Here is a 21670-nt window from a genome sequence, read left to right on the forward strand (position 1 = left end):
ATGGGAGCGGGTGGCAACTGTCATTGCTGCTCATGTTCTTCTGCAGAAAGTCACAGCAGAAAGGGTGCTGGGGGCAGAGAACACGCCAGGAGCTGCCCTGCTGGTGGAGAGGTCAGAGGCTGCGGTTTAGGCACCCATCCCCACGTTGTGAGGTGCCAGGCATGCAAACCACGCCAGCTAATATAACCTCTTAGGAAAAAAAAAAAAGAAAGAAAGAAAGAAAAGAAAGAAAAAAACAGAAATTAACTCTTTCTGAAGGGAAGGAATTTACTTGCAAGCCAAGGGCAGAGCTCAGACTTTCAGTTCTTTTTTTTTTTGTTGTTCTGGTGTCTGAAGTAGAGTGAAGGTAACCACAAGAATGCAGTAAGGGGGCAGAATGAGGGAAGGAAACCCAGCTCTCTTGGCTTTAAGGCTGATAATCTCTGAATGCTGTCATGCAGAAGTAGCTTTGAGAGTCGTGGAAAGAGCAGGTAGGTAGTACCCAGCTACTATGTAGGAGTAGCTTGGGCTATGTGCAGGAGCTAAGAATCAGAAGAGGTTAAAGAAAACAATCAAACAAAAAAAAAAACACCCAGACTACAAACCACCCCACAGTGTGCACTGGAAAGAGTAGGGGGGATTTGCAGAGCTTTCCTTCATTTTGATCACTGTAGCATTCTCACTTTGGAAGCCTCAGAGGGAGGCTTCACCTGCTCAGAGGACAACTGGAGTTATGTGTAGGTATGAGCTGACGGCCATTTGGTAGACTTGGTGCAGCCATGGGCAGCAGCTCACACTCTTTGCCGTGGGCGCTCATTCCCCGTCCGTGTGGTGTCTTCTAAGAATCACTGGTGGGCTCTCAGGTTTCGGTAACACGTCCGGCACATGGAGCCGGGCTGGGTGAACCTGCTGGCCTTTTGTCAGAGCAGCCCAGCATCTGTCCCTGTCAGTTATCCCTCCCCAGGAACGCGCCCACTTCTTTGGAAAAGGTGCTGGGGAGGGGGACGCTTCCAAAAACGGGCACAACAACTGGCTCTGCCCCATGGCCCCAGGACAGCGCCGATCCCCTGGGGGGAGCGGGACAGCTGACAGTGGGTGACCTGCTGGCCCTGGGGTCCCGCTGCCTTGCTCCCCCCTTGGCAGCTGCCCAGCCCCGGTGTGGAGTGAGGGCGAGGCGTCAGCCGATACCCAGCCGAAAGAGATCCCTTGGCGCGAGGCACCGAGGCGGCCACTCTCCTCTGCCCCCCTCCGCAGCACCAAAGGGTTCTGCAGCGCTAATCCCAGCACCTGTCCCTGCCTGGGGCGGCAAGGAGAGTTTGGGGTTGGGGGAGGAGCGGTCCCATATGTTTTTCGCTGTCCTGGATTGGGAGCGTTCCCTCTGACGCACCTAGAGCCCAGAACATATGCTCTCCTCAGATCCGAAATGCTGTCTGCTTCCTTCCATCCCTGGCGGCTGCAGCAAGGATCCTGCCTTCCCTGCTCCCCTGCATCCGTGCCACTTGCTGCCCGGGCACTGCAGGACGCCGTGCGGTCGAGGCTTCCAGGGCAGTTCTCCGTACGGGATTTCTAATTTTAGGAGCCTCCGCTGCGTATGGTTGAGCGCTGCCTCGCTGGATCCCAGAAGAGAGGGGCCGAGCCGAGCCGAGCCAGGCAGCGCCTTTTTATTTTCAGCTGAGCCAGTGTCAACCTGAGTGGCCCCAGAGGCCTGAGCCAAGCACTGCGCAGGGCTGCCAGAGTCCTTCCCACCAGGCTGAGAGACGGAGGCTTGCGTCTGAAGCCTCCAGTCCCGCGTCCTCTTGGCCTTCACCTGGAGGATCTTTGGCTATGTATGGTGTGTATTGTATGGATTATCAATACCCAGTCGTCCAGGTAAGCGGAAGGAGAGCGGCGGCTGTGCGGTGGCACGGTGCTTGCTCCTGGGGCACGCCGCAGCCTGTGCGCAGGTTGGGTAGGGCGCTGCTCAGCACGTGCCAGGCCTCGGCTCCCCAGAGGCTCTGCCTTGAGCCTCCCTGCATGCGAGCGCTCCTGTTTGGCACTTCAGCTCCCCAGACTGCGGTGTTTGAGACCTGTGCGCTTTGTTTTGCATTTTTGGCTTTTAAAATACTTTTTTTTTTTTTTTTTTTTTTTTGAAGGGAGGGGGGGTTGTGATTTGACAGCAATGTCACGCTCTGCCAACTGCTGTGTTGTCAAGTGCCTCGCTGCTTTGTCCAGGGCATGTGACTTGTGAGTGTGACTGCAGCCTGTCCCTCGGGGCTGGCAAGATACCGTGAGCGGCTGCTCGCCCACTTTTCCTCTGCCTTCCCCTGAAACCACCAACAAAACCTTGAGAAAACTCTTGTTCATCACCTTCCCATTCTTGGAGACCCAGCGAGGATCTGTAGGGCGACAGGAGTTGGGTGCAGCCCTTTGCTCAAGCCTTGCTGGGGAGGGGGCTATATTTGGAGCACACGTGTGCGTTCCTGGCTGTCCTGTGAAGTCTTGGAGGAGCCAGAGGCCGTGGGTCAGGCTCGAATGCTTTCGGAGCCAAGTGAAGGATGATGTTCTCCACGCAGCCCTCGGCTATTCAGTGTCAGCATTCCTCCTCCTCAGAGGCACCAAATTCATCCAGAAAATGTGAAAGGTAGACTACGAGCTGAAGATTATCTACCCTGAGATAGTTCAGATAGCCACTAAAGGGTATTTTGTTAGGTTACCTTGTACCGCGGGTTTTGTTACGTACATGAATAGGCTCCACAACCAGAAGTGTGTCTTTTGGTTGTTAAGATTTGTTCCTGATAAATTGGTTCTTTACACTTGAACCCTTTTTTTCCCCTCCCTCTGGCCTTGATCCAGCTGGCAGGTTTGCTCCATCTAAACTTGAGCCAGCACAGAAATGCAGGTAATGGGATGTTAAAATCGAAGGCAGCGCTTTCTTTCCACCCTAGCGGTATAAGGGAATTAGAGGCATAGCAAAAGAAAAAGACCTGAAACTTACTGCAAGTAGGGTGGTTGTGGCCTGTGGCCTTCTCTCTTCACTTCTGCCAGTTTGGAAGTGTGTGTATAAACCACTTGGTCCAGCTGAAGGTTAGTTCCTTAGTTGTGCTCTCTCCTGTGTGATCTCAGCAGCCTGGCTCCATCACCTGCTGCTTGAATGGTCTCGTCCAACTCATTTCCTGGTAGGGTGTGAATGATGGGAACTAGCAAATGTCATCTGATATATCTGGATATGAGGAAAAATGTTCTTTGAGAATGAGCGGTGCTGCAGTGGTACAGGCTGCCCAGGGAGGGGGGGCAGTCACCATCCCTGGAGGTGTTCCAGAGCCGTGTGGATGTGGCACTGAGGGACGTGGTCAGTGGGCATGGTGGGGATGGGCTGGGGGTTGGACCAGGTGATCTTAGAGGTCTTTTCCAGCCTTAATGATTCTGTGATTCTGTAATGCCACTTCCACAGTATGGGAATGAAGTTTCAGCATCTATGTGCCTGTGGTGCACTAAACCCCTTGAGAAGCACAAGTATTGGCATCTAGATGTGTTCTAAATACGTGCTTTTTGAATAAATTCAGCAAGTAGGAAGGGATGATCTCATGGCTCCAAGCAGTATGTTGCTTGGGCTCTGGTGCTTAGCTCTGCTTGTGCATTCTTGTTGCTTTCAGCGCTCTGTTCTGCCGTTGGGGTCCTCGGTTCCCTTTTATAGAGGGCTTAAAGGGGCAGCTAAGTGAGGGCCCCACCAAGTTTATTGTGCTTGACCATCAGACAGTGCTTGAACCCCAGTCCTCAGGGGGAAAGGTGACTGCCACAGATCAAGCAATTAATTTTATCTGCCTTGTTCATTATCAGATGTTGCTTTGTTGGCTCCAGGGTGAGCCCAAGACAACAAAGACCTCAAGTGTTAACAAGAGTCATCTTGTTCTCAGTGGTATTTTTGAAGCTCTTGAAACTCTGTATTAGATGTTCAGTTCAGATGGGTTGGGGGCAGTCAGGACTCCTACGGACCCATGATTCTTGTTGCCTGAATTTATCCCTGTGGCACGGCAGAAACCAGGTGAATGCAAAAGTTGAATCAAGTTTAAATGAATGGAGATGGCGCTGATTTACAGAGGGCTGAAGACAAGATGCACGTAGCTAAAACTCAGTGCTTTGCCATGGCAAAGGGATAAGGAGGTCACCGTGTTTTGACCCAGAATTGCGCTCTGGAATCTCAGGTTTGTAATAGAGGAGGGGAAAGAAAAAAAGAATCCAAGACTTTCCCTGGTTGGTTGTGCAATATTGTCTGCAAACCTGTAGTGTCTTCAAAGCTGAGTTAGTGGAGAGGATGAAATAACTCAGGAGAACACGGACTCTTGAGTCAGAGCCCCGTGGGGCCGTGTGGGGCCTGGCTGCCTCCCAGAGGACCACACAGCGGGCTGCGCTCCGCAGCTCTCTGCATCCCAGTAGAGCAGTGAGGCAGCAGCTTGCTCGGTCCTTACATAGCGAAGGAGCAAGCAGGGCTGCAAGGCGTGCTGCTCCTGCTGCCCTTTGGCTGAGCAGGAGGGAGGAGGAGGTGGGTTTGCGGCCGTCAGATTGGGAAACTGCTCGGTGACACAAGGCCATGAAGAATCACCGCTAGGTGTATATATCTATTTAAGAGTAAATTATAATGGGCTATAAACACAAAGGAGAGCAAACGGGGATGAAAGGTATTACTGCGCTGTCTTTTCTGCTGGAAAAGCCTGGGGAGCCTCTCGAGGGCCTGGGGTCGAGAAGAAGGGCAGCTCAGCTCAGCGCTCTGTGCTGGCCGAGGACTCGTGCCCGGTGCTTAGATATCTGGGTGTCTGGGGTCCGGCTGAAAGCAGCGGGCCCTTCTTGGGCTCCCTGGGGAAGGAATGCCGCCATCCGCCGGCAGCTCAGGTGCGGAGGTAGTAAGGGCCAGATGCTCACTGAAGATAAATGGGGAGGTGCGGAGAAGGGGAAATAAGCAATCTGGGCAGGAGCCCGGCGCCCTCCGCTTTTTATCGCCAACGAAACGCAGCTCCCGGCGCTGCTACTGCTTCCGGTTCAGCACCCGGGCCGCGCACCCCCTCCGTTCCCCTTTGTGCGGGGCTGACAGCTCTGCACCCCGCGTCGGGACGCGTCTCTCCGCCCCGCGGCGCCCGGTCCCGGGCAGCGCCGCTCCGCCGGGCGGGGGGCGGCCGGAGCCCCGAAGCCGCGGAACCCCTCCGGAGCCGGGCTGGGGGGCGCCGGGCCGGGCGGGGCGAGGCGGGCGGGGTGGGGGCGGGCCCGGCTCGCATTAATTACCTTCGGCATTCGGGGGCGGTGCTTCCCGCAGCCATCTGGCTGAGCCGGGGGGGCGGCGGGAGGAAGGGGGAAGAAAGGGAGGAACACGAGAGAAGAAAGGGAGGAAAAAGGGCTCGGGGGGCACCGCGCCGGCGAGGTAGTGCAGCGCAGGCACCCGCCGCCCGCCTCCTTGGGGCTGCTGCTTTTGGCTTTTTTGTGTTTTTTTTTCTTTTCCCTTTTTTGTTTTTTTTTCCCCCAACCCTTTTTTCCCCCCCTCTTCCCCCCCCCTCTCCCTTCCCTTTCTCCTCCTCTGCTGCCGGGCTTCCCCCATTTTGGTTTATGGAGAAAAAGAAAATGGTAACTCAGGTAAGGCTGGCGGGCGGCTGCCGTGCCCGGCTTTGTCTTGGAGGCGGGCGGGCAGCGCTGGGCTCTGCCGGAGCCCGGGCGGGGGGGGTGGTTGGGTGGGAGTGAGCCCCGGCGCTCCGCCGCTCACCTGGCGCGGGGGTCCCGCACTGCCCTCTAGGGAGAGCGGGGCTGCGGCCGCCCGGCCCGGAGAGCACAAAGGTGAGCGGCTTCCCCGAGCCGAGAGCTGCCCGGCGGCTGAGGGGTGTGTGCATCGCCCGCTGCTCGCCTTGAAAGGCTGCTACGTGGTTTGGGGCTTGGGTGGGTTTTCTTCTTCTTTTTTTTTTTTTTTTTCATTAAATTTGTTATTTTTGGCATGGCATCTGCAAGTCGCCGCCGGAGGGAGGGGGGCAAAGGGAGGAGAAGAGCGGCATCGCCGAGCTGGAATCCTTTGGAGTTGGGCATTATATAATGCCCCGCAGTGCCTTGCGGAGCTGGAAACCTTGGGGGGATATTCCTGAGGGGAGGCGGAGGGAAGGGCTCTCGCAAAGAACTTTTCTTCGGTTCGGGCTTTTTCTTCTTTCTTTCCTGCGGAGCTTTGCATTTTCCTATCCAGATGCACACTGTAGTCCCGGCTGCCCACATTGCCCCTGGCTGCGTCCCCCTGTGCCAGCCCTGGCCGAGCTCTGCATGTCCCGCTGCACGGGGCCGAGCAGTTTGCTGCAGGGAGGGACACCCTCGCTGACCCTTCTGTCTCCTATCCTGCATTCATTGTCAGAGGCTGAAAAATGGGTCTCTGTCCTATGCAGTAAGGTATCTCCCAAGCCCCACCTCTGCTCCTGCTGTTTCGTCCCATCCATTACCAATTCCTTTATATCCAGACCAAGGCTTTCTGTTTTGAGACTGAAGAGCTCTGCAGAAATCTCCGGAGACACTCTGTACCTATGTTTAGTTCTGTGAGTGATGCAGGAAAGCTGTCTCTTTGCAGGCAGGGTCCATTTGTGTGTGGCTGCATGCTCGGGTCATGCCAGGCTGGATGGAGGGGGATGCCCATGGACACGCTCTGGAGTTGCTATGCACAGCTGTATATGCAGGGTGCTCCCTGCCACTGCTGTTATGCAGTGTGGGATGGTGCTGAGCGTGTGCAGTCAGTGTGTGCCTGGGAGCTGGCACCCCAGAGCTGCCTGATTGGGAGGAAGAGGTGCTGGGGAGGATGGGGTGCAGCTGGAGCACTAAGTAAAACGGGAGGGCACAAACTGGCCTGAAGGCTGGAGATGCAGTCGGGCTGGACGATCTTAGTGGTCTTTTCCTACCGCAGTGGTTCTTAGATACCCTTGTGGACCGCATGTCATTCGCATTGCTTGACCTTGCATTATAGCTATCTTAAGAGCATGCAGTACCCAGGCTAGAATCACAGGGTTTTGCACTGCATAGTCATGCACTGCCGTTGAGGAAGATGCACGTGTGAGAAAGCTCCAGCAGTAAAGGAGGAGAGCTTGGGCTTCCCCTGGCTGGGGCTCTGGGGATGATGATGCTCGCTCAGATGAACCCCACAGTGCTGGGCTGCATGGGGGGACAGCGGCATCTCTAGGGCAGTGTTCCCATCTACAGCATGCTGCAGTGGCGTAGCCTCATTCATAGCTTGTGAACTTGCTTTCTTGGGGTTCCATTTAGTTTATGGGAAGTCCGTGTTGCTGGTGCCTGAAGCTGCTGAATGAATTCAGCATTGCTGTGGCAGTGCTTTGCTCTGCTTGGTTCCATCTCCAGGTGCTGCTGTCTGCCTTGCCCGTTGCTTTTTAGGGAGCAGCTTGCCTGTTTCCTTTGGAAATCCGGGAGATTAACTGCTGTATAGGCACGAGGGGACGGTGAGACAAGGTGGACGGCAGTGTGGGGTGAGAAGAATGGAAATAGCGATAGATGGGAGGTGCTGGAAGGCAAAAAGAGGAAACCTAAATTACTAATGAGAGAGAGATTCATTAATAGAAAGTACTCTGCTCTGATCCCCCTTAATCCTAAATCGGTGAAAATGAGTGTTAAACGGAGCCCAGTACAGCATGTGCTAATTGCAGATGAAAGAGAAACTCTTGGGTGGACAGGAATTCCACGTTTAAGGGCTTTTTCTCCTTGCGGTGCATGGCGAGGCTGCTGGCTCGCACGGAGCACAAAGCCCTCCCTTTCTTGGACAGCCCAGTGCCGTGCTGGCGTTTTCCTCCGAATCTGTTTCCCATCAGGGCTGGGAGAGGGGGAAGGTGTCGAGCATCTCAGGGAGCGGGAGGGGAGCTGTGCCTCGCTCAGGAGTCCCGCAGCCCATGTGGCAGCGCTGCGCTCGGGGCCGTGTGCCTTTGTAATGAATCACCCCGCCATTGTCTGCTCCCCTCCCTGCTGCCGCGATGGAGCTTTCACCTGGGCTGCTGCCTGCGCGCGGGCCTTCTTCCAAGCTGGGAAGAGGAGGAGGAAGGGCTGCTCGCTGTAATTAAAGCCAGAGCGGGGAGAGCTGCTATTTTCAGCCCGCAGCACCCCGCTTTCCCTCTTTCCCCGCCTCAAGTGGCTGCCTTTTGATGTGGGTGTAGGCAGGAACATCTGAAGGTCCCCTTTTGTGAGGTTGTGGGATCACCAGGCTCCATTTTGCGGCACCATCCGAGGTGCCTTCACCGCCAGCGTGCCCCCTCCCGTCCCCCAGCACCCCTCGGCGGCTCCAGGCAGTGCCGTTTATCTTGGCACGTGTTTCGCTCGCTGTGCTCTGCCCGGGGCTCGGGGAGGTGATGGCGTTTGTGGCTTTGAGACTAATTTATGTCCTTGTTAAAACGAACCAGCGAGCAGCCTCATTTTTTCCAGAGGTTTTCATCCCTTCCCCCTTCCATAACCCTTTCCCTTCCAGACCCCGTGTGCAGCTGGAGACAACCTTGAGCAGCCCAAAGTTGCTCACTCAGCCAATGATTTGAGAAAAAAAAAAAGAAAAAAAAAGGCAAAGCTCCATAAATGGAGGTCTTATTTAAATCAGAGCGGAGGCTGACTCATTAAAGGCCTCTCTGTCTCCTTTTCTTTCCTCTGCTTCATTCTCTTCCCCTATCTCTCCCTACCTCCCATGACACCAGCCTGTGCTCATGCTGGGCTCAGGCGGTGGGGGTGAATTTGGGGACCGGAGCCATTGTCCATCATGATGGCCACCTTGCAAACGTGCATCTTGTTGTAGGAGAGCATCCTCCTTTGTTTGCACTGTCTGCAGGGATGCCTAAGTGCCAGGATAGCCTCTCCCCCTATCCCCCTATTGCTTTGGGATCTCCTTCCCTTCGGCGAGCTGGATGCTCCAGCATCTTCTCCTTTCCCCTTTCCCCACCCCTCCCTCTAAAAAGGGAATGATGGTGAAGAAAGCTTTTTCTAAGCATCGAGGGACTCTATTGGGAGCTACTGCTATTCCCCAGCCCCTTTCCTTGCTTGAAGGATGGCAGCCCCCTCTCCCTCAGCCTATTTGCTATTTGCTCCTTGGTTTGGTGTCCCCCTGCATGAGCTGTCTGAAGGGGATTGCTCTTCTTGTATCCCACGGCCTCGTGCTCTTTTCCTTTCGTTGCCGTTCTGAACGCGGTGCTTGTTTATGCGTTACCTGACTTTCTGCCTCTGTGTACCCCCTAGTTCTTGCCTCCCTTCTGCTGTTTGTCGTAGGACCTCGGTTTAGCGCTGCGGGCACCATGTCAGCAGCAGAGGTTTGTGTGAGAGGAGTCCTGGCCAGGCCCTTTTCCAGGAGAATCTCCCCCGGAGATTGAAGGATGGACCTGCAGCTCACTTGCCCTGATGTAAGGACTTGTTTGTTTGATGTGGGCATATGGATTGTGTCTGTATCTGTTGGGATACATAGGGATTTAACTGCTGGTGGAGAAGGGCTTATTCTTAAGGGCTTTTTCCCTTAATCACCTTTTCTGAGTGCTTTCAGATGCACTGGAGTAAAAGCAAACTCATGGGGCAGCCTCGGGATGGCAGAAGTCGCATGTAGCATCGCCTAGGAGGAATGGCAGTGCTAAGGGAACCTGATACAGCAGTGCCATTTCCTTAAGTCCCTGTCTTAGAGGAGACCTCACTGCTCCACAGCGCATTTCTTCAGCAAGTGGCTGGGAAGCTGATCCCACAGACCTGGGAGCTGGGGCAGGAGGGAGCATGGGTTTTGCCTCAGTGCATGCTTTCCTACTCGGATGAAGAGGCTGCGTAATACAAAATGCTGTTGCACTGCTATCTTAGGAACTGATAATTTGTGAAGTATCTAGATTAGTGCAGAAGGTTGTAGCGAGCTGCCCGAAATACCCTCAGTTGGAGGCTGTGAAGGAGGGAGCCCTTAATACCAGTAATGCTTTTCACTGCAAATTGTTCATTTATGATGGCTCCAGTGCATTTAATTAGTATTGACCGTCATTTTAGTTTAATATTCTCTCATACCAGTGCAAAGAGGGCTGGGAGGGGGGCTGCTGTTGTTGTTTGTTTTTCTTTATTTTCTGATTCTGGGCTTATTAAGCGCTTCAGGTAAAATGCCTGACCTATTTCCCTCCTAGCTGCAAAGTCACAGAATTGACAATAGGGCATTCCTCTAAATACTCGCAAGGAAGTGGTTATTTTGCCTCAGTGTGGTCGTGAATAACATTTGAAGGGCTGTAGTCAGGTACTCTTCATGGAATCCGAGTAGAAGGATGTTAACGTTCTTACCAAAAGCATTTTGGTTTGCTCCTTTGGAGTGATTTGTGATGCTGTGCCGCGCGGGATGGTTTTTGCAGTGGAGACCGGAGATGGATAGGCTGCTTTTGTAGGGTTCCCAGAAGCGAGAGCAATTAATGATCAAGTGAAAGCAGCGTAAAAGCAGCATGCTTCGTATATAGAAAAGAAAATGGGACAAATGCAGGGTCTGTTCAACAGCGTGATTTGTTTAAAATATCTGATGGATTTATTTATATTGCTTTGCAAAACTGTCTGTTGATACGATTCAGCAACATTATTCATGAACTGAATTGAGAGTATCGAGATGGTAATGGGAAGGCACTTCAGTTCTAGGGCATTTCCATATTTTAAGTTGGGAAGGAAACCTTTGTTTGCTCTCTGTATTTCTGTGTCTATTTCTGATGGTCTTTAATCACATGAGTGCCTGCTATTTTTTTTCCACATGCACAAAAAAAAAAAAGGGGGAAAGAAAAACCAGACGGCCGTGCTCCCATCCCCCCAGCTCCAGTCCGTGTGGCACCATCATGACCTCTGCCAGTATCAGTAGCAGGGTTGGCCATTCCAGATGCATCCCACAGACCTCTGCCACTTACCCCGAATGTGTAATTAGCTGTCGCTTTCTGTGCGGACCGGCTTGATGTGTGTTTGCCAGTTGGTTTTATGGATTTGCTGACAGCAGAGGAATGGCGTCTTTTTTGCAGCGTTAGGCTTTGAGCATGCACAAATAGGCATGTTTTCCCTTCTCTTCCATCCTCATGTGACCCTGGTGTGAATGGTTGAGGTGAGATGGACCTTCTCAGTCATTCCTCAGGAGCTCCAGTCAATAGCTTGCCCCATCCAAGTCCATCCTTTCCTGCTTCTATTGCAGTCAAACTTGTCTCATTTCTTTCTTCCTAAGTAACTGTATGTCCTCTTGGCTCTCAGTCTCCTTGTCCCAATTTACTTTCCTTCTTCTGCTCCTATAGTTCATTATTTGTTTGTATTTGGAGTGAGTAACTGCTGTGCAATGCTTTGTAATCCTTCCAAAGGGGATAGCTGAAAATACAGGAGATGGGTCATCCTTCTGCTGTTGTTGGTCTCCAGACATCTGGCATGGCCTGTGCCTCCTGTAAGCTGTGGATGAGACCTGAACTAGAGCATGAAATCACAGAAAATGACACGTGAGTGGCACTGCCAGTAGTCCTCAGGAGCGTCCCTATTTTCTGATACAGCTGATGACATATAAACCATTGCTGTGGACGGCTTGAGCAACCTGCCTTAAAACATTTGCGGTGCTGTTGCCTGCCCTGGCAGTCCAAGTCCTTTGTTTTCCTTGCATTACAAAGTCTTTCCTAGTATGTCATACTTCTTGTCTGCGTTTGTTCTTTCCATGATAAATGCAGAGAGCAGATTGGTTCTTCCCTTTGCTAGGGACAGTGTATGCTGGATCATTTTTATCTTTTTAGCCTTTTATTTTATTTATTTATTTATTTGGACCATTGTGTATAGCTTTGATAGCGAACTCGATAGAATGTAAAAATAAGCAAAGCCAAATGTTAACGATCCCCAGATAAAGAATGCAGGTAGCACAGGTAAGAATTTGTATGTTCTTTTCAGGGCTGTGAACAACTGAAAGCAGGGTCTGGTAATGGGAAGTATCAGCAGCCTTAATAATAGGTGGCACTACCAGCTCTGCCTGTAATGGAGACTTTCTCCCAGAGCAGTCAGTTTGTAAGTACCAAAGTGGAACTGCAGTCTGAGTATCCTGTAATCTGGGGGTGCAAGGAGACACCAAAAACGTCCAAGTGATTGCAAAGGTAATCTTTTAGCAGGCTCTGAAGCCTGCCCTTGGGCTGGGAGGCTGGGATACTGTTAAAACCCTCTCAGCTGTCCTCCTGTTATCCTGCTTAAAATTCACAGTCTGCACTGGTGGTCCTGGGGAGTTTGGGCTTTCTACGTGCTTTGTAAGTCCTGATCTCACTGAGCTGTCTGACTTAGAAGGCATTTTTGACTTCCACATAACTGCTTTTGATTAACTAAGATTTAGATAATCAGAGATTGCCCTATACTGTGCAGAGACCATCGTTCACCTATTGGGTTTTGTTGAGGCCCCTTATATGAAGCCTGTGTTCTCCCTCCAGTCCTAATAGCAAAATCTGCTTCAAATTACTTGGAGACCGCTTTTAAAAATGCCTTGGAGAGGAGGTCTGATTCCTTGGATAGTGCTAGTCCTCCTTTGTTTCATGTACCCTCAATGAATAGCAAAACCCTTAATTTGATTTGTTGTTCTTTGTAGCCTTTCTTATTTTTGCTATTGTTCAGTGTGGCGTATAAAAGGGGGTTATCAGAACTGAATGATTATGCAAAGGACTCAGGAATATTAGGGGAGCTGAAGTAAGAAAGGCTTTTGTTTTCCGACTTGTGTCCTTTCCAGCTCTGTAAAATGTAATTTAGATAAATAGGGCAGCAGGGGAAAGGACTTCAGGATTTCAATAGGAAGGGTTGTAAAACTGTACTATCCTGTGGAGGATCCTTCCAGTGTGAATGAGGAGGTAGGGGAGAAGTATGGAAGTTTGATGAAATTAGTAGATCAGACTATCTGTACCTGTTGGTTGGGTTGTAAGGCATTGTGGTATGTCAGTTTTGCTCAGTGTTTAAGTATCTTGTACACATTAGTTTGCTCTGACTTTCCTTTGGCTTTCTTTGTGTGCATGATGAAACTGTTAGATTTGGATACAGAATTGGCGTATGAAACCATTCCCAGATCTGCATCTCACCTGATTGTAGGATGAAGCTCTCTGCTGTCTTAAAGCAGCAACAAAATGGAGAAAAGAGTACTTCTAGGAATCCCACTTAGGTACTTTTGGCTTTGAGGCTTGTGTTCTGGTGGTGGGGTTGGGTGAGCCCCTGTGTGGTGGGGCTGGTGTGTGTTGAAGGATGTGGTGAGGAAGGGAAATGGGAATGCCAGGGGCTTTGAGGGGAGCCTGGCTTCTCCGCTCCAGGTATCCATACAGGACCAGGCTCTGACTGAGCATGCAGTAAAAGTGGCTGATGAAGTGTCTGAAGAGTAACGTGTGCTTGGCGCTGTGCTTACCATGGGGTGCCATCTTTGGGAATTCCAAAAAACGCCTTTTCACAATCAGCTCAATCTTACAATTGACTGAAAGTGGCTGTGTCTATGATCCCTATGGCCCATTGCCGTGTGGTGATGCTGCTCCTGGACCACTATTAATTTACTTTCTCATTTGGTTACAGTAGGAGTGGTTCTCAGCTGGATTGTTGTCTCTGTGACCATCAGTACCAGCACGACTGTGATGCAGAATGCAGTCAAGGGAACTGCAAGTCTTGGTGGCGCAAGGAATTTGGGTCATTCAAGGTCTGCTGTCGGCCTGCATCTTAACAAGTAAATTTTGGAGGGACTCTTAAGTCTTCAAAGCTGCTGTTGGTTAATGTACTGGAAGGGATGTGAGAAGTTAACTGGTAACGTGAACTGAGGAAGGTGGGGGAAAAAAAAGAATTGCTGCTCATGTCTTGATGCACTGTCAGAAAGTGAGAGATGAGCTTAAATAAATCATGTTACATCAGATTAACGATCTCTGAGCTGTATTTTCCATCAACTCTGAAACTGTAGCTTTAGGCAGCCTGGTGGCAGCTTTGGTCACGTTGAGGGTCCCCCAAAATCAGCCCTCTGTGAGGAGGCAGCAGAGGCAGTGATGTAAATGTCCCTCTCAGCTTTTGGCTCAAACATGATTTCTCAGGATTTTATTATGTTGTTTTTTTTTTTTCTTTTCTCCTTTTTTGCTGTTAGCGATATTCTTAATTAGTTCTGACAACGAGCTGCGGGAGTTGCAGTGAGTGTGGTACAGAAGCAAGGAGAGAGCTGTGCCGGGGGCTGTGGGCTCCAGCTCGCTGGGGAGAACGCATGCCAGGCCCACTCCCGTTCCATCAGATAGAAGCCATGAGGCCTGTCTGCTGCATAAAGCACAACCAGAAAGCCAGAGAGGCAGGCTGTGAAGCTTTGAGCTGCTTGATGTGTCACGTGGAGGGGAAGGACAGCTGGAGCTGACTAATAGGGATTTCTTAATATCTTTGAGGAGCATAAAGGAAGATAAAATTCACTCTTCTAGGTAGGTTATCAAGGAGTGGAGTGCTTTCTGAAGTACAGTAGGGCTCTAGGTTGGCTGTGAGACTCAGTACATTGCCATCCAGTTGTTCTGAGGTGCTGTCTGACCTCAGTCTTGGAGAAAGCAAGTTGGTGGTGGAAAGGAACCTCCTGTGATTGACATGCAGAGCATGCTGGGCCTCCTGGCTCATACAAAGTGTGAGTGTGCAGCTGAAGTGGTTTAGGAGCTGCCCTTAACTGCATCTGTTCCTTCCTGAGCCCACTGCTTCCTGCAGTGACGGCAGCAGCGTCCATCAGAAGCACAAAGCAGTGCAGTTGCTGATGGTGTTTTCTCTTTGGTCACTAAAAATTGACCACAGCTATAACATGAGAGTAGTCCTGGTTACACTGTAGTAGGGAATTCCAGGGTTCTGGAAAGACTTTACATTAGGCATGCTAGGGGAAGTGCTAACACTGGCAGGCTGTCATCACATGTTCATCTTAAATGATTTTTGGAGCGTTGCTGTCTTGAATAAACACTGTTGTTTAATTTCTGGATTTGAAGAAGTTTTTTTCATGTGTACTGACCTGCCTGTTAAATCTCCTCGAGTGTTTTGAAGATGCAGGAAAGCAAAGGAGTTCATGGAACAATACACTGGCTGCTATAGGCTATTAATGACACTGTCACTGGCCACTTTTGAACATCAGCTCTCACTGCGAATTTAGTAGCACGCACATGATCTGTTTGCAGAGCTTTACCAGGCTGGGTTACGTGGAGCTGGAGGGGATCTTGCAGAACAGCAGTGTGAATGGGAGCAGTGATCTGTTCAGCACCTGGCTAGGCCTGCAAGTTCTCAGCATTGCCTACCCTGTCACTTCCAGCAAAACAGAGAAGCTCAGACAAGATAAAGTTAAAACCAAGTACTGAGGGTTGTTCTGGAGAAACTGAAGAATGTTTTTGAAGTTTGGCAGTGATGGAGTATGGCCATGGGCTGTGCTGGCCCAGCTGGGGGATGACTGTGTGGAGCCCATCCAGCCAGCTGGGTCTCCAGCTTCCCAAGGAATGAGTGTGTTTGGCCACTCTGTTTTGAAGGAACTTTTTTTTGGGGGCAAAGCAGCTGCCTGTCCCTATGCCATGCAGTGCTTTCAGGTTAGCAAGAACAACTCAATTCCTGATGTTCTCATTGCTTTGGCTCAAGACTTTTACATCTTGAAAGAAATGGTTCGCTTTAGCTTATTTCTTCCTTTCTGTTAATTGTCCTCCTTCTGAAGCAAAGAGGATTATCATCTTGACCACTTATACACTCATGTTCCAGGATCTCCTTCCTCCTTGCTCTTGGTTTCAATATTAAGTGTTTTGCCTCTCATTTCTTAAAGGAGGTGGTTGCACCTTTGGAAGTTGTTGGCAGAGCCTGCTGAAATCTTGTGGTGCTTTAGGTCAGCTGTCAGTGTTAGCAACCTGATCTATGGCAAATCTCTCCCTCCCTCTCCCTAGGGTTCCTGCTCTGCCATTTGCGTGCCATTAGGACTGATATGATCCAAATTAACTTCTTCATCTGTTTACATTTGTTTTCTGAGTCATGAGAGGTCCTCGGGAGCCACGGGATTAAATGTTGTTTTCTGTCTTCACGCTTTTCTTTCTGTGCTTTAATGAACTTTCTTTTCTTTCTTGCCTGGGTCAGATGCCTTCTTTCCACCTTAGTGTGCTGGTGAGTACATGGCCCATGATGGGAGCAATCCACAGCTGCACTGTCAGCAGAGGAGCACTCATTATTTTGATGTCTGCTGCAAAATGGTGGCTCCTGCTCTAAATTACTCGGTGAGGTAATTGCTTTGCTTCCAGTGTATTTTGCTTACACTGTGCATGAGGTCCTTTAATAGGACAGAAAAGCATAAGGTGTTTCTTCAGGGCCAGGCTGGGTCTGGCTTCTTACTGGATCCTTTTTCAGTTTCTGTGATACAAAGGACAGTTGTGATGGTGGTTGGGAGCAGAACTGTAAAATCCTGGCACTCACTGCTGGCAAAGCAGCGGGATTGTTGTCACTCTCTGGACTACACTGCTGTGATTGCTATTTTATATTTTTAATACAAACAGCATCTTTTTGGTGCTGCTGGTGTTCCAGGAGCTGTGATCCAGAAGGCATGGAGGGAGGCAGCAAGTGATTGATCTAACTGCTCCTTGAAATACTGTCTGCAGGGAAGTTTTGCCGTTTGACAGCTCGATACTTAGCTTTGGAGCCAATTTCTGCAGGAGTGGAGGGCAACAACAGAGAATTTCATGAATATGAAGCTGGCTTTCCTGAGTAGGCTTGTGCAGCTGTTGGGTGCTGTCTTAGTTGGGGGGAAAAAAAAACACATGGAGGGAGCGTGAGTCTCTGTCTTGCAGTGGAAAACTTATTGATATCCATTGAGGTTGATTCTATGTGCAGTTAAAACTCAGCTGTTCCCTTCAAAGCAATGGCAGCTCATCCCTAGAAAAGAGAGGGCCCAGTGCAGATTGCTTGTAGGCTATGGCAACCCAGCCTTGTCCCTTTCTTAGGTAAACCCTTCGGCTGCTCCTCGTGAGTTTGTCTTCTTGGTTTCCCTTTTGTAGAATCATTAAGGTTGGAAAATACCTCTGAGGTATCCTGGTCCAACCATCACCCCATCCCCACCATGCTCACTGACCATGTCCCTCAGTGCCACATCCACACGGCTCTGCAACACCTCCAGGGACGGTGACTGCACCACCTCCCTTTCCACTGCAGCACCGCTCCTTCTGAGAAGTTTCTCCTCATATCTGTTACCTTTGTGTGGGACAGGCTTAATTCAGCCTTCTGAAGCTTCCCTGCCTGTTATGTGACCAGTCAGTGTTGTATGTCTTGTGAATCTAGGAAGGGAAGTGCTGGAGGCTGGCATGGGAGTCCAGTTCTGAGCATGGCCATGTGTTTTCTTTGGAATCTTACTTATTGACACAACCACAAGTGCCTTATATGGGATTTCTATTCCCTTCAAGGCTTGTGTTTCTCCCTGAACTTTTAAAGAAACTTAAAGTTTTTTTATGGATGTGATTAAATCAAGAACCACCAAGGTTTTAGTACTGTGCTAGTCAAAATAGCCCCCCTTGACATGAATGACATGCAGATGACAGCTGATTAAATGAAAGCATTTTCTGTTATGTCCTAAACCTGTTTTCTAGCCAATTTTCTTCATTCCAATGATGGCAAAGTTCTGTGCATCTGTTAGCATCCTGCAGAGAGCCAAACAGAGCTGCTAGCAACTGAGAAACACCAGCGACTGCACCACTTAAATGAAGGAGAGGAGCTGCAGGGGAAAGAGATGGGCTTTCACACTTCTTTGCTCCACCGGGCACCGAACTTTTAGGTTTAGTGATTTTGTTTTTGTTGCATTCGAGGTGTGCTACGGGAGCATAAAGCAAATTCTCCCAGCTTGCCATCACCGCACCCCAGAGCCAGCGGCCCCATGAGAGGTGGAAGCATACCTTGCTGGGAAGTAGAGCACCTTTTTACCTTTTTGTGTTATTTTGTGTGTTTGGATGGTAACAGGAGCTGTGCTCATGAATATTTGAGGCGCTCAGGTGCCTGTGGAGCGCTGGAGGGAGGGGAGGTGGTCGGGGCAGAGCAGGGAGCGGCCGTGGCCCTGCATGTTTGTGTCCTCTCTCTTATTCTAATAGACTTCTCATCGGGATGGATGTGCTCTGAAATATTTATTGCCCTGTTTAAATATTCATCGCTGCAAAGGCAGTGCAGCCGGATGGCAGCAGCAGAGCCTCGAGGGACAGGGGCTGCAGCAGTCGTTGGCATTTCCTTTCGGTAATATGATAAAAATATATATATTAAAAAAAAAATATTGGGCATTCCCCCTCCCCCACGGATTGACAGAAGCAGCCAGGCGTGCGTCTCCGGTGTTTTCTCTTCATGCTAAAGTCTTGCTCCTTGGCTTGGGTGCAGGGTGCTGCTCCTGGCTGCCAGATGCTAATGTTCTTCTCTAAGCCCACATCCTGGGGCTTTCTGCATCCTGGTGCTATGGGCGGAAGGAGTCAGCTGGCAGGATGGATTCCAGTCCTCTGTAGTCTCTTCTCCGCTCTTCTGGAGGTGCATGCTGGCAGATTTAGCTGGGAGAAGGGCTCTTCTCACTGCCATAGAGGTTGCTGAGAGCCACCAAGGGGTGAATGTCATGGGAATGTGCGTAGCGATGCACTAATGGAGCAGCAGGTGCTGTCGGGCATGTCATCAAAATGAGAAGCTCTTCTGTCAATTCAGCTTTTAAGTCTATCGATTCAGCGTCAGTAATATATAGCAGCTTAAAAGTGCGGCTGCCAGTAAGAAGCAATTGTTTAATCAGAATATTCGGTGCCTTTCTGCTGTTAAACTGAATGCTGAAGGCGTTGCCACTGTGGTGAGGTGCAGGTGGGCCGTGTGCTTGAGAAGCCTGAGCTGGTTGCTGGCTGCAACAGGAATTTGGTAAACACACCTTAGCTAAAAGGCCTGAGGGAAAGAGGCTTTGTAAGGGCTTAGAAGCAAAGGGGTCCTCTTTCCTGAGCTACCTGGCATCCACGGCGTGTAAATAAACAACTATTATGCTAGCTTACATTGGGACATTCTAGAAGTTAAGCATAAGCAAAGCAGGCTGTGGCAATAATACATGTTACACGTTGGCAGAACCTCTTGTTCTGGGATAAAGCAGCTTTCAGGTGCGTTCCAACCACAGTTAATGTGGCGTATCTGTGGGCTGTGCAGGAAGAATGGTCCCCCGCCTGCCCGCCCCAGCCATATGCTGCAGCCTCCTCCTGCACTGGGCGTCCTGCTTGGGCTGATCCAAGGCAGGCCGCCTCAGTTTGTGGCTGAACAGAAGGCTATTGTTCGGGTTAACTTCTGGCCGTGACACGGCTGGATCTCACAGCAGCCAGGGAAGGAAGCGGAGTCACTTCTTCCGAGGCTGGTGGATAGTTTATCACAGCAGCTGGTACACAGAACTGCAGCCGTGCTTCTCGGCAGCTTGTTCCTCTCAGGGAGACTGAGCCATTTTACTGATAAACGTGCCTGCTGCTCAGTCTCACCTTGAAGCACTGACTTCCACCAGCTTCTCCTTTAGGTAGTCTTCTGGCCGTGTCTGCCTTGTAGGCCCTTAATGCCTCACCTGATGCCTCTGCTTTGAATTGGGGAGCGCTCTCAGCAAAAAGGCACAAGGAGAGCACTGAGTTCTTCCCAGTGGCTGACTTAATGACGGCTGCTTACAAAATCAGTAAGCTAAATAAAACGGTGTCTTTTACCAAAGCTGAATTTCAGACTCGGCTCTTGGCTATTGGTTTTCTTGATGCCTTTACTTGTTAAATACTGTTAGTGCCCAGTGTTTGTTTTTTTGTTGTCCCTAACCATTAATTTACTTTCACCAAATAATCAGCTGGCACTTAATTTTTTTTTAATGATAAGAAAAACAGATGGGAGTTTTCAGGTTTTTTCCAGTATATACCCATGTTTGGGTTTGTGGTCACTTTTGTGGCTTTTTCCTGTTCTCATTTATATATATAAATATATTTAATTCCCTTCTTAGAAATGTGCATGTGAAAGGATTATCTTTCCAGGCCCATGTACTGAAGTGATGTTGCTCCCATTTCCTACTTGGTGGTAATGTAGCTGAGTGATTTTACTTGTGCCTTTCACCTGGCTTATTGCTCTGCTGAGTTGCTTCTTAGTGACTCTCCATTCCTTTCCAGCATCCCTGCTTTCCAGGATACATAACGGAGCCTTCCTTGAAAATGGAAAACTCATTTTGGAACAAATAAGTAACAGAAGATAGGAGAATGCGTTACTGGAATGGAAAGTTATTGTGGGAAGGACTCTGTGTTTTTAAACTGTCAAATTTCTGTTCTCGAGCATATGCCAAGTCACAGATTTCCTCCCCACCGCACCCCGACAGCAGATTGATTATAATATTGTTGCTTTGTTACCCTGGCACTTGAGTCACAGATGAGTCTCGTTTGCCTTGGCTGGAGCTGTGTGCATCAGAGCCCGTCTGTTCAGTGCTGAATTGTGGCCGTCCCCGTGATGGGCCGGCAGCAGTGACAGGGTTGGGAGATTTAGCTGCCTGCATAAAAGGAGGGAGGGGAAAGAAAGAGAACCTCAGAGGAGCTCTGATATTGTTTCAGTATGCTGTATACGTCTCATCTTCCAGCTTTGCTCCATAGTCACGTCTGAAAGCACGACTTCTTGCTCTGCTTTCTGCCAGCTCTGCAGTTCTTTCCGAGGCATTCAGAGCTTTCCCAATTGATTCCAGATGTGCTCGCCTTCCCTGCATTTTTCTCCCTTCCTCCTCCTCAGCTGGCAGCTTTTCTGGGAGTAGCTGGAATCAGGGCAGGCAGGCAGGAGGGGAAGGCTACCACAGGCTGGTGAGACTGGGGGGATAGAAGGGACTGTGATACAAGTGGAGATGACTGACTGGGCTTTGAGATTTTAATTTTTTCCCCCTGATGGTCCATCCTCTAGCTAAGCCAACTTAGAGTAGCACCATCACACGTCTCCTGCCACTGAGGGGGGAAGCCGTACGCCAGAAGCCATCTTCAAAACCCTTCCTAGAAAAGCAGCAGTTATTAGAGAGAGATCTGGAAGTATATTGCAGATAGGTATGTCACATAGTAAGGGCTTTGAAAAAATTCCTCTGACTGAAGTAGATATAAATCTTGCAAAGGGGTTGAATGAGCTTCTTAAGAGTTTAACTTTTCAGGAATGAAGTCTGAATTCTCAAGGCTGCAGGAATAACCCTTCCTACAGCCTGGTTTGGTGGTGTGCTTGTAGATACTGGGAGACAGCCCTTCTGCAGAGCAGAGCTGTGGGATGAATGGGAATGGCTGCTGCTCAGTGCAGCCCAGGTCCCTGATCAAATCTGGGGACAAGGATGCTGGTTTTCATAAATACAGCATCATCTGGAGTGCTGCCATCTTCCTCAAAACAAAGCTACTATCAAGGGCTGCCTTGATGTCCTGGTAGTGAGCTGCTGTGGGATTTTCTTCCATATAGGCATTCTTGTGTTCTGCAGCGCTTACTTCTGAGCGGCACCTACAAGCTGCTGGTTAGTGGTTGGGATAGGTAAAAAACCAGCGCTGTGCTGCATTATAGCCATGTAGGTGTGTCTATTCATGAAGTCTATTTAGAGCAGACACAGTCGACTCCCAGTTAAGCTGATACTGCACTTCTTCCCCACTGCCAGCCTTCAGTCCTTGCTGCCTCCCAGCATGGGAATCCACACTCGTGCAACTGCAAGTGTGATCGGTTTGCTAATCCACTGCAAAGCTGATCACGGTTAGCTTGGATTAAACATACGTGACACATCTGCAGAGCG

General features: G+C 50.1%; 1 protein-coding gene across 18 annotated transcripts in view; it reads left to right on the top strand.

Annotated features, from left to right (window-relative positions):
• RBFOX2 (RNA binding fox-1 homolog 2) overlaps positions 1 to 21670 on the top strand; it is a 161770-nt gene that overhangs the window by 71601 nt on the left and 68499 nt on the right. Inside the window, exons 1-2 of one of the 18 annotated variants that reach the window (XM_032445014.1) lie at positions 5278 to 5577; positions 9214 to 9344. The exons of 14 other annotated variants lie outside the window; for them this stretch is intronic. In XM_032445014.1, coding sequence (XP_032300905.1) covers positions 9318 to 9344 — 27 coding nt within the window. In that variant the 5' untranslated portion in view covers positions 5278 to 5577; positions 9214 to 9317. Of the gene's footprint in view, positions 1 to 1439; positions 1849 to 5277; positions 5578 to 9183; positions 9345 to 21670 lie in introns of those variants that run through there. 3 more of the 18 variants (XM_032445009.1, XM_032445012.1, XM_032445015.1) reach the window with 3 other exon arrangements.

The sequence above is a fragment of the Coturnix japonica genome, chromosome 1, assembly GCF_001577835.2.
Source record: "Coturnix japonica isolate 7356 chromosome 1, Coturnix japonica 2.1, whole genome shotgun sequence".
NCBI lineage: Eukaryota > Metazoa > Chordata > Aves > Galliformes > Phasianidae > Coturnix > Coturnix japonica.